This window comes from Chrysochloris asiatica, unplaced genomic scaffold (assembly GCF_000296735.1).
Source record: "Chrysochloris asiatica unplaced genomic scaffold, ChrAsi1.0 scaffold00128, whole genome shotgun sequence".
NCBI classification, from domain to species: Eukaryota; Metazoa; Chordata; class Mammalia; order Afrosoricida; family Chrysochloridae; genus Chrysochloris; species Chrysochloris asiatica.
In genome coordinates this window covers 9257128-9269256 of record NW_006408646.1, presented here as the reverse complement: position 1 = coordinate 9269256, position 12129 = coordinate 9257128, and the positions used below count along the sequence as shown (strand labels likewise).

Sequence of the window (12129 nt, the reverse complement as noted above, 5' to 3'; positions counted from 1 at the left end):
TGTGTCTAAGGTATTTTTTTGAAGTTCACATCACCAAGGAGTTCAAAAGAAGTGGTGGGCACAGTCAGACTGAAGATGGTGCTGGAACAAGTAATATTTAGTTTGGTTATATGTAAAGTCAAAGCCAACCAGGCAGCAACTAACAAATCACACCATCACCACCACCATACAGTATACAGCACACCCCACCTCAACACACACACACCCCACCAGATTGATTTTTAAAAAGGACTCTGTTGTGTGCAAGAGACAGCCGGCCGAGGGCTAGAGCGAGTCTGGCAAGAAGTGGATGGCGCCGCAAGCTTCTGAGGAGCAGAATCATCAGGCTTTGTGACTGACTCAACCTGGGGAGGTGGGGTAACTGGCAGGATGCTGAGGGTGAGCACCATGCTGGGTTTTGTCCTGTTAAAGGATGGGACTGAGGACAAAGTCATCGAGGCTTCCTCTGGTTTTCTCCGAAAGCCATGACTCTGAGCAAGATTCACCACAGACAGTACAAGCCTGCAGTTGCCTAGTATGTTGGGTGATACGCTTCCCAGCCCCAACCAAAATGATCCTGGTGCCTACCCAAGGCCCTGAAAGAGAAATCCCTGAGCAAGCGCATCAAAGATCTGACCCCATATCAGTGAATTTCCAAGTACTCCGTGGCATCGGCAGCTATTTCCGTGATGCTCTGACCCCAGCCAGTGTCGTGGTCCAATGACCAGATGAAGGTGCAGATGAGGATGTGCCCGCTGCTGGGGGAGAGGGGCTACATGAAGAGTTTTATTTCCCTTCCAATATTTACAGGTATATACAGTTGGTGGGAGCCTATGGTACACTATTTCACAAGTTTATCTTACATCTGGGCCTGCTCCACACATCCCATGGGTGGAAGACCAGGATGCTCATAGGAGCTGCCCCTCTCGGAGGGCATCCATGGTGGCTGCCCGCCCCTCCCAGCCGCTGACGCCCTCCCACGGACAATCTGTACCTCCCACCAGCTCTCAGTATGTGCTGATTGGATTTGGGTAGTGGCAGCGGCAGCAGCTGCTTCCAAAGTCTTTCTTTTCGACTGGAGGAACATTTGTGGGTGGTGAGGGACCAAAACTCAGCAGTGGCCCCCCTTGGCAAAAGCAGCAAACTGACACCTGATGGCCCGAGTCTGGCTGGAACCTTTTGAATCCTCTGCCCGGGTCTGAAGGTGAGGGTTAACCCCTCCTTGCCACCAGGGTGGGTAGAGTCTCTGAGGATACCCCTTCATGGGGCACTGGCGTGCATCTTCTCCAGGCAACTTGTCCAGAAGGTGACTAGCCGGTTGTCTCGGTTGATGCAGAAGTCCATGAAGTCCTTCAGCAGCCGGTCAGCAAACTTCTCGTCCCCTGTGGCACTGGAGCGCCACGTCTTAGTCAGCATGGTGTTGTAGGCCCAGTTGTAGCCAACCCGCTCCTCGCAGAACATGTTCTGGTTGCTAGAGCTGGTGGAGTTCCGCCGACGCCGCTGCTGCCCTGAAAACTTCCGCTTGGAGTAGGGCAGCTGCAGAAACACTGTCCCTGCAGAGAAGGAGGAATGATGTCACAACTGTGGGGAGGGTCCCCAACCAGAGCTCTTCTGTCACATGCCCTGGCAGGCCCCCTCCCGACTTGGTGCCAGGGAGCATCTCACCTGTGACGTGGATGTACTGAGGCTTGTTCTCAGCAGGAAAGTTAAAAGCAGAGGCAGAATATTTATCTTGTACAAAGCCAAACCTGAGGGAAGGTCAGAAGAGATACTGGTTACAGCCTCTTTAGGGAACAGGAGAGAGTGAAGAGTGTGGGTCATACAACACCCTGACAGATAAAGGGGGCTGGGAAGATCTCTTTCAAGATGGAACATGAAGCTGCTTTATTTTGTCCTCACCATTTCCCACCTTCTCTCTCCTCCAACACGGCTCCCTGGACCTCCTCCCATCTCCATGGTCATCACCATCGTATCCGTGAGAAGACCTTCGTCCTCATCCAGTCCTCCTGTCTGCCCAGCCACCACCCACTGCCACACTGCAGATCTGCCCCCGCGCGTGCGCCCTGGGTCCCAGCCACCATTCTGGCTCCTGCTGGAATCTCTAGTTGGCAGCACACCCACATCCCAACATGATCAACTCCTCAAAGGAAGGAACCACACTTGGTTCCCTTGCCTCCCTGTTCTCTCCTGCTGAGTACACAGTAGGTTCTCAGTAAAGGTTCTGAACTGAAACGGAGTGATGCATCTTAACTGGAATCCTTTTTTTTTTTTTTATGTGTGGAACTTCCCTCTGGGAAGTGCCTGGCTAGGTTCTAGAAATGGGCAGGAAAGGCCATTTCCATTGATCGCAGTCCAGTGTTTGTCCTACAGTGCGACATGGGAAAGGGGCTTAGGTGTGGAAGGCTGGGGGAACAGATGTGGGAGGGGCTTAGGTGTAAAGGTAGGAAGAACAAATGTGGGAGGTAGAGAGGGTTAGGTGTAAAGCTGTCTGGGAAATAGCTGTGACCGGTGGGAGGGGTTTAGGTGTAGCCAGTGGGAGAGGGGGACAGATGTGGGAAGTGGGCGGGGTTCCACGAAGGGACTATGTGCATAGTTGATGCACGGGAAGCAGGCAGAGACATGTGAGGGAAGCTAAGGCTAGAAAAGTCATTGGAAGGGAGGAAATGGCAGTGGCTAAGAGAAGACATGAATGGAATCGAGACTAAGGAGGACCACAAAGCAGATACTGTGGAAGAAAAAAGCAAATGTGACAAGAGCCCTGTGCAGAGTGCAGCCAGGTAATAGCCGAGGAAGCATCTCATAAATACATTAGCTGGGGTCATTCATAATAACTCCTGTCTACTGAGGACTGACCAGAAGCTAGGAACAGCAGAGAAGTCTCCCAACAGCCCTGTGAGGTCAGAGCTAGTCTCACCCCATAGCTCTGTGAGAAAAGGAAGGATACGCCATTTCAGGACTTTCCCCGGTTCCTGTGGAGGCAACGGCTGAACCAGGCAGTCTGCTTCCTACCCAAAGACTCTTTCTCACTGACCACAGCCCCAAATCTGCACCCAAATCTTCTTCTTGCTGGAGGAAATTAGCTGCCCTTACATTCATTCCATAGGCTTTAAGTTTCTGAGTTAGACTGATAAACAAATGCACACAATGAGGTTGACAGGTAGGCTAGAATTAGTCTTGGTAAAGGAAGACTCAAGAGTGTGGCTTTCATATTGTGTCTGCAGGGGTGGAGTGGTCGTGGCTGGAGATGCTTGGGAGTCCTGGTGTGGAACTGTGGGTTATTGCGCTGGACTGCCAAGTCGTTTGTACTGCAAGGTCAGCAGTTCAAGCTCACCAGCTGCTCCTCAGAAACACTATACAGGGTATTATGAGTTGTAACCAACTCGACGGCACTTAACAACAACAACATGGCACTGAAGGTGTGGCAAGAGATTATTGAAGCAAGAAAAGCAGGCTCTGTTTTCACCATGGTTAACATGGATTAGCAACTAGACACTGAGTTAGTGATTTGCTGGAGTAGGCTGAGGGGTGGACCATTAAGCAAAGAAAGGCCTTCTAAGACATACACAGTAGGTGCTCAGTAAACATCCTTTGATTCATCCATTGCTTTATAACTATCTATTGTCTTTTCAACATGTGTCAAGGTTTTTCTGAAAAGTTTTGTAATTTTTCCTTTGACCATATCTCCTGGAGAACCTAGCTCAGGGTTTTGTTAAAAGCTAAAGAGAGAGCTGTATGGACTTCCCTCAGCTGGAAGAAGGCAGAAAGGTCTGAAAAATGGCAGCAGCGACAGGAACTGGAGCAGTGGTGGCTGTCTTCGAGACTGAGGCACAGTTCAGTCAGAGCAGTGTGGCAAACGTGTCCCCACTGGAATCGATGGCTCTCTTTCCCCAGAAATGAAGCCACTGGACTTCATGTTGGTGAATACCTTCCCACTACTCCCTCTTGCTAAGGGACAGACCTGTGTGCGATGGCTTCCTGGAAAAGATGCATTCGATCCCAGTAGGTCTCTGGTTCAAAGCCTGAAAGAAAGAAGTGTAAACGCTGCGCTGTGGTGATAAGGCCTGAGGCTCCCCCGGGCCTACTCCTCTTGGCCCTTCATTTCTCTTGGCAGTTCTTTCCCAGAACCTGACTTCTGCTTTTCCACACAACCAGCAGCCTCTCTGACCAGCAGTCAGGGAGAATGACAGCTGTGTGCTCACCCCATCCCACTCCCAGACAGAATCAGGGTCTAGTACCTCAGGGTGAGGTATCAGAAATCAAATCGGGTCTCACTCTAATGGCTGCCTATACCAGAAATGGGAAAGAACACGATATTAAAGTACAAACAAAAAACAAACTTTAAATATGTATTATCTGCTAATAAAGAGCAAAAAAGTTTTGTTTTTTTTTTCATTTTCCCCATAATTTTTCTGAAAGTGATCTCTGGGCAGGGGAACAGAGAGGACCCTGACTGCATCCCTGCAGTCCCCCTGTTCCTGCTCGGCTGTTGTTGAAGACTGGAAGCTGGGAGAGAAGGTGGAAGCACAGAGCAGTTGTCATAGGGAATGAGGCAGTGAAGCCAGGGCTGCCCTGGGGACAGAGGGGCTGATGGCACCCAAGAGCAGTGATGCCTGAGGTGGCTTTGTTAACATTTTCCACATTCAAAGTTTCCCATCTAGGATAGATTTGAAGGTCTCCCCCACCTTGTTGGGGTTTTTTTAACCTTTATGGTTAGAAAAAGAGAGAAAACTGTTTTTGAGAAGAAGGTTAAAAAAAAGAACCCACATACATAGCACATTCTATTTCTAAGATTTTGAGTTTACTATTATAAGAAAAGGAGATAACAGGAAGAAAAGCAGACCAAAAGCAAGCAAAAGCAAGAAAATCAATTTCAGATTCGAGTCCTTATTCCTTTAAACTAGGACTCCTTTCTTCAGCTGTAACCATGGCAACTGAGGGGCTGCTGGTCCTAGTCTGGGTTCCGACTGGCAGTGACAACCATCGCTGTGCACAAACACGTCCTCCATGCCAGCTCTGTGAGCAAGCACGGTGGAACCCCACCACCACTACCAAGAAGCTCTGGGTAGGGTGGGAGCTGGCATCTCTCTGCCCCCCCGAGCATATAAAAACAACAGTGCAAGGTGCTGCATGGTCAAACCCAAAGGGCCTCAGCTACGCTGGGACGGGTGTGTGTGTGTGGAGCACTTTGTGAACTGACAAAGAGGGTCGTCTCTGCAACCTGTAGTGGTTCTATAGGGCTCATGTGGGGCCCAGTGATCACTTAGAACATTGCATCTATACCAAGATATCTTTAATATTGTAAACAAAGGGCATATATGAGAGCCTTTGGAATAGAAACAGTCTGCGCCAGGAGGGTAGCCCGTCACAGGAAAGGCCCAGGAAGCTTGGCTTGGTGGCCTCACACTGGATGAGCTTGCTTCATTCTAGGGACCAGGCCTCTGCTGCTGGCTGTGACTCAGAATGATAGGCTGTGGGAAGTCCTGGAGCAATACATCTCCCTAACAGCAGCTGTCTCTTTCATGGTGAGCATCTCCATCCCTGAGAAGTGGTAGCATGTCTATGGACCAGCAGCGATGATAATAAACATCATCTATGAACTGGAAAGCTCTCTAGGACCTACTGACATGTTCAACCACGATGAACCTTGGTGATGAGTGAGACGTTACACATGTGGTGTGAAGGAAGCCCTGTCCCAGCCCGCTGAATCCGGGTGGACTGGGGTCCAGCCACAGGTAAGCTGGTCCATATGCTCCCATTCCAACTGTGTCCCTGTTCTGACCCACATCCCACTGCCTCCGGCTCTGACTGCATCTGACAGCTGAGCCACATAGTGTTCCAGGTGTCGACATACCACAGCTCTACCCAACAGCACTGGTTCCAGATTTGCCCTCAGTCTGCCCACACCCTTTTTGGCCTTTCTGTATGAAACAAGACATCCAGGCCTCCCATGGGATTCTGACCAGCCAGCTATAGCCCTGGAAGGATTGTGCAGGTGGGGTGGGGGTGGGGGTAATGCAACCTCTCACTGCCCTGCAGAAAGCCTATCCCTGGCATTCTGTGCTAGGATGATGATGGGCTTCCTGAGATTGGCCAGCAGCTCTAGCTACTCCCATTAGTGGCTGGAAGTAAGGAATTCAAGACTCAGAAACATTAAGTGACTTTTCCAGTGTCTTCCAGCAAGTGAAGGGCCATGAGAAAACCCCAAATCCTTTCTGGCCCTTGCCTGTGGATGAGACACCCAGAGAGGCATCCTTGCTGGGGGCTGGGGGGTGGTCTTACTCGCAGCAACAGAACATCCAGAGGGGAGTCTCTCTTACTATCAAACAGGTGCTCGCTGCCCTCCTTGAGCAGGCAGCTGAGGTTGAGCGGGATGAAGAGCTGGGCACGAAGGGGATCACCATACAGGTAGCTGGGGAGCGCAAAGGGACCCTCCAAAACGGGGACCAACAGAAAACCACAGGACGTGGCCTTTCGGTGCCAACCTTGGACCTGGTGGAAAAGACAGAAACAGTATCATCTCCAAGTTCTTTCCGACAAGAGAAAATGCTTCCAAAGGAGAGAGCCTCTGATTCACTGGCTTGGAGCTGTCCCTGGACAGGAAGCAGCACAGTTTAGCTCCTGACAAATCTGTGACAATCTGTGAGTCGAGCACATGGCTTCTCATCATTGTTTTTCTTTCGCAATGAGCAGAGTGGGGAGAGCGCTTTCTTGCCTCCTAAAAACCTCACTCGTACTTATGTGATAGAATGTTGGAGAAAGGTCATAGGATATAAGTTAAATTCTTGTTTGGTCCTTTATCAAAATTTTACTAAGTCCAAAGCATCCCACAGGAAAATCCACTCAGACGGCTAAGGAGAACAGGAGGTAGAATTCAAGATGGCTGCGGTGGCCTCTGGTCAGAAGCAAAGTCCTGGCCTGAGGGAACAAGAGCTGCTCTACAGCAAACTCTTCCTTGAAGACTGAGAAAGAAAGTCAGTGGGGCATAAAGACAAACTGCCCATCAATAATGACTTTTAAGAAACCACCTCAGTGTTCTAGATATTAAGGATCTTTTAAAACCATATGCATTTAAAACAAACAAACAAACAAACAGTTTTTAAGCTAATGCATGCAGCATTGGCATACAGGTAAGATGTGTTGTTGTTAAGTGCCGTCGAGTCGGTTTGGGCTGCATCTTACTTAAGTGTCTGCTAAAAAGTGAGGGATACCACTCTTCCAGGTATACTTCATACTAGCAATAACAATACAACAGAAAAGCAAAATCTGTTTGCCTGAAATAATTTCCAAGCTTCAGTCAATAACACTCTTATTTTATGTAATATTTACCTTTAAAAATATCTAGATATATTACAAATTTGGACATGCCTTTGAAAAAATAGTTACACCACACTTTTAAAAACTTTTCACAAAATAAAAGGGATTAGCAGGTTTTAGGTGACCTACCAAATGACACCTGTATGTGTGTGTCTGCATGTTGTGATCGTGGTGTTTTGAGACATGATTGTCAGCTAGGGTCTGCAGGGAGACTATTTAAGTCCACTGGGGCAGCTGTGCCTGAAGGATGCCATCAGCCAGGTATCAACGAGCTGGGGAAGAGCTGGTGCCCACTAGCAGCTGAGTGGATGGGCAGCTGGGCCTCTTTTGATTTGAACCTTAAGGGTGTTTGATAAGAGTCTCTCCTGAGGGAAGGTGTCACTAAGCTGCTAATGCCACACAAAGGCAGACTGGGGGCTGGCCCAAGAGAAGCCTGGCAAAGCTGTTCCTGGAGACTATGTCATGTGGGACACAACTGTGCCTATGAGCCCTGAAGGAAAATCTATTATGTCATCAGCTAATGGAGTCCTAGTATGGCACTGTGGGTTAATGCAGTGGACTGCAAAGTCGCTTTGAACCACAAGGTCAGCGGTTCAAGCTCACCAGCTGCTCCTCGGAAAATCTATATACGGGGTTGCTGAGTAGGAACCGACTCGACAGCACTTAATAACAACAATGTTGTGCTCATTTCTCTTTTGCTAACTCTTAGCTTTTAATAAACTCTTTCTGAATTTTCCAGGTGCTCTCAGTGGTGCAATGAAGGTGTTTAGGTCAAGGTTAGAGGGGATTAGGACTCAGTTGCTGTTAGGTGCCATTGAGTTGGTTCTGACTCATAGGGATCTTATGCACACAACGGAACCAAACACACCCAGTCCTGAGCCATCCTCACAATTGTTGTTATGTTTGTGGCCATTGCTGCTGCCACTGTGTCAATCCATCTCATTGAGGGTCTTCCTCTTTTTTGCCGACCCTCCACTTTAACAAGCATGATGTCTTCTCCAGGGACTGGTCACTCCTGATAAAATGTCTGAAGTATGAGAGACAAAGTTTCACCATCTGGCATCAAAGGAACATTCTGGCTATGCTTCTCCCAACACAGGTTTGTTTGCTCTTTTGGCAGTCCGAGATACTTTAATATTCTTCTCCAACACAGTAATTCAAAGGCATCGATTCTCCTATGATCTTCCTTATTCATTGTCCAGCTTTCACATACATATGAGGCTATTGAAAATAGCATGGCTTGGGCGCACCTTAGTCATCAAACTGCTATCTTTGCTCTTGTGCAGCAGATTTGACTAATGGAATGTGTCATTTGATTTCTTAACTGCTGCTTCCTTGAGTGCTGACTGTGGATCCAAGCACCTTATTCTACAAAGTAACATCTTTGCTCTTTAACATTTTTAAGAGGTCTTTTGCAGCAGATTTGCTAGTAGAATAATAAAGCATTTGATTTCTTGACCACTGCTTCCACAGGGTTGGATTATGGATCCAAGTAAAATGAAATCCTTAACGTCAACTTTTCTCATTTTGTCAGTGATGTTGTTTACTGTGCCAGCTGTGAGGATTTTAGTTGAGGTGTAGTCTATAATGAAGGCTATAATCTTTGAGCTTCATCAGTAAGTATTTCAAGTCCTCTTTGCTTTCAACAAGCAAGATTGTGTCATCTGTGTATTACAGGTTATTAATGAGTCTGCATCCAATTCTAATGCCATGTTGTTCTTCATTTAGTCCAGCTTCTTAGATTATTTGCTCAGCATACAGATTGAATAAGTATGGTGAAAGGATACCACCCTGACGCACACCTTTCCTGATCTGAAACCATGCAGTAGCCCCTTGATCTGTTGGAATGACGGCCTCTTGGGTCTGTGTCCAGGCTCCACATGAGCACAATTACATGAGTGATTTTCAACTATGTAGCAATGCCTTCCTCCACCCTCCCACCCCGCAAGGACATGTGGTAACATCTGGAGACATTTTTGGTTGTCACAAGTGGAATGGGGGTGAATGCTGTGGATATCTAGTGGGGAGAGGCCAGGGATGCTATTCAACATCCTACATTGCAAGGGACACCTCTGACCCCAACAGAGAATTAGCTGGCTCCAGATGTCAGTAATGCCAGGTTGAGAAATCCTGGTCTAGACTCTTTTTGACTATCTGAATTTGTAAAGTAAGTTTATTGATTGATTATTAAATAAAGAGGCTATTCCAATACTCTAGGTGAAAGGTAATAGGATCCTGAACTAAAGAAGTGGCATGAATCAACATTTAGCATCTACTGCACCCCTCTACAGTGTGAGCCAAAGACCCTCACCCCAGCAGGCGAAGCCACTCACCATCTCGAAGAGCACTGCGGCCGTCACCGCCATCCAGTGCAGCTTTATCTCAAAAGCTGCGTTCAAGGAGACGTTGCCATGGTAATAGCAGCTGCACCATTCCAGCCGGTCCGTGCGATTGTTCACATCAACATCCAGGGTCACCGTCCTCTGCTCTGGGACAGTGGCAGCTAAGGCAGTGCACAGAAGGGAGCCCAAGAGAGAGGGCAAGGAAGAGTGGTATGAGGAAGAAAAAACCATTAAGCAAATATGATACTGCAGAGTCACTCGATAGGAAATCATTGATTCTAGAATCTGGAAATTGTCTTATCCAGAGGTAGGCAAAATTTCACCATGAAGGGCCAGATAATAAATAGTTAAGGTCTTTGCCATAAGTACTCAATTCTGTCACTGGAGTATGAATAGGCTCAGCTATGTTTAAATTAAACTTTACTTGCAAAAACAGATGTAAATTGGATTTGGCTGGTTATGCTGTAGAACGCCACCCCTAATCCAATCCAGTTCTCCCATTCAGAGATGAGGACACAGAAGCCCAGGGAGGGAAAATGCCTTGGCCGCAATCATAGAATGAGAACCTTAGTCAGGTGGAAACTCAGTTCTTCTGAATCCTATGACCCACAAAGGAGGCAGGCTGGGATATACAAAAAAGAGGAAGTCTTGCTTTTTTGGTTTCAAGCAAGGAGCACAGTGATTCTATAATCTTTCCTATAGAAATGGAACTGCCTTACAAAGCCTATGCCCAGTCCCATCAGCCGTGTGTTGCTCCAGATTCCCAGGTCAGTAGCAAATGTACTGGTCCCATAGCTGGGACTCCTGTTCAGAAATCCTACCTAACCCGAGAGAGGAAGGTTTCAGAAACTTGCCAGACACTCAAGTTCCTGCCCAGACTGGAAGCCTAAAATAGCCTCTGAAATAGAGAAAAGATCAGAACTCTGATTGTAGCCTGGCTGGGCACTGCCAGACTATGATTTCTATAAAATCTACCCTTTGTTCTCCTCTGCCCCCATGAGTCCAATGGTATTTATCTGAAGCAGCCAGCTTAGCGTGAGTTTTGCAGGCAGAATCCTCGAGTGGCTTATATCACTAACAAGGATAAAGTGGCTCAAACTCTTGAGTCAGCAATTTTCAGTTGCTTCGGTTGGTAGGAATGGAGCTAGGGTACTGAATAGCACCTGGATGATTGACATACAACTGCCAGGTGCACAACTCAGCATTCTCTCAGAACCAGACATGCAAAGTGGGGAAGATTTGGAATTAGAAGACCTAGGCTCTCCCATCTAGTAGACATGTGGCCCTGAGAATGGTGCTTGGCTCCTCCTGCTTTAGTTCCCCAGCTTTGAGCAGAGAAGGTGCCAGGCCCACGTTCTTCACAAAGGAGGGCTGAGGATCAGGAAAAACATGGATTGTGGATTCCCCTTCTTGCCTTTTCCTCCAGCTACCCCCACCTCCAACTCTCTTCTTTTCCTTCCACTCCTGTCATTCTGTCCTCCTAGTTTTAGCTACTAGATTGCCAATCCTCAATCCAAGGCCATCAGTGAGTTCCATGGACGCTGTTTAACTGTTCGTATCATGGCTAAAGAACTTGGCAGCTTTGGTGCTAAAAGGCTCACCAAAATTAGATTGTCTGTGCCTTGTGTTCCTGACTCATGACATTGCCCAAGTAACCCTTCACCTAACAGTCCAAATCAATGGGAAAAAGGCTTTGCTCTCTATTCTAGGTCCCTGTTCATTCCCAAGTGAAAAGCCTTGGTCAGAAAAGAAGGCCACTTGATAAACACCAGAAATAACCTGTACGTCTCTCTCCAGTTAAGTCTGGTCTAAGGCAGCCTCAGGAAGTATACTACTCACTGTATGCTAGACCACTGACTTCATACTCTAGGGCTTAGATTTGACAGTTCAGATGCTTCCAGCAAGTTCCCAATGTTTACAGCAGGCTGAGCCCTGCTGAGTGGCAGTGTTAGGCGAGTTCTTGGAATCGTTACTTGAGCTCCATGAGAATCTATTTAATTCCCCTTGGGGATAGAGAGAGAGAAAGTCCAATAATAAGTGAAAACTCAGAGGAGAAACTGTAGAGCATCCTTCACCCAGGCCACAGCCAAGGGAATATTAATTAAGGAGGAAGAACTCAAGGCCCAGGGACATAAGAATGACTTATTCACCAGCAGAGCTGCCCAACAGAATGAACAGGCTCAGGAGCGAGTTCCGCATTGATGGGAGTTGTCAAAGAGAAGGTGGCACCCACTTATCAAGAGTGCTGCAGAAGATGGCCACCCATCAGGGTTATTACAGATGCCCTACAGTCCCTCTGACCCGACAGTCCAGCAGGTTGTCAGTAAGTCAATGGCATGTGAGTGGGCCTAAGGGATGTAACACTGCTTCTTCAGAGCCCCAGATGCTCTGGCAGCTTTAGAGTTCTGTGAGACAAGAGGAGAGAGTTGGGGAAGTGGGAGCCACTGGGGCCAAGTAAGAAAGCACCAATGGGCCAACTGTCAGGCATGGCAAA

At 47.8% G+C, this 12129-nt stretch overlaps 1 protein-coding gene across 6 annotated transcripts in view; it reads right to left on the bottom strand.

Moving 5' to 3' along the window:
• Positions 1 to 1092: 1092 nt before the first annotated feature.
• The window catches only part of DEPDC5 (DEP domain containing 5), a 151484-nt gene continuing 140447 nt past the window's right edge, over positions 1093 to 12129 (bottom strand). For 2 of the 6 annotated variants that reach the window (XM_006869286.1, XM_006869282.1), the window contains 5 exons: positions 9627 to 9796; positions 6297 to 6468; positions 3938 to 3998; positions 1645 to 1727; positions 1093 to 1532 (listed from right to left, as the gene is read on the bottom strand). In XM_006869286.1, coding sequence (XP_006869348.1) covers positions 1240 to 1532; positions 1645 to 1727; positions 3938 to 3998; positions 6297 to 6468; positions 9627 to 9796 — 779 coding nt within the window. In that variant the 3' untranslated portion in view covers positions 1093 to 1239. The remainder of the gene's footprint in view (positions 1533 to 1644; positions 1728 to 3937; positions 3999 to 6296; positions 6469 to 9626; positions 9797 to 12129) is intronic. The other 4 variants (XM_006869283.1, XM_006869284.1, XM_006869287.1 and 1 more) reach the window with 3 other exon arrangements.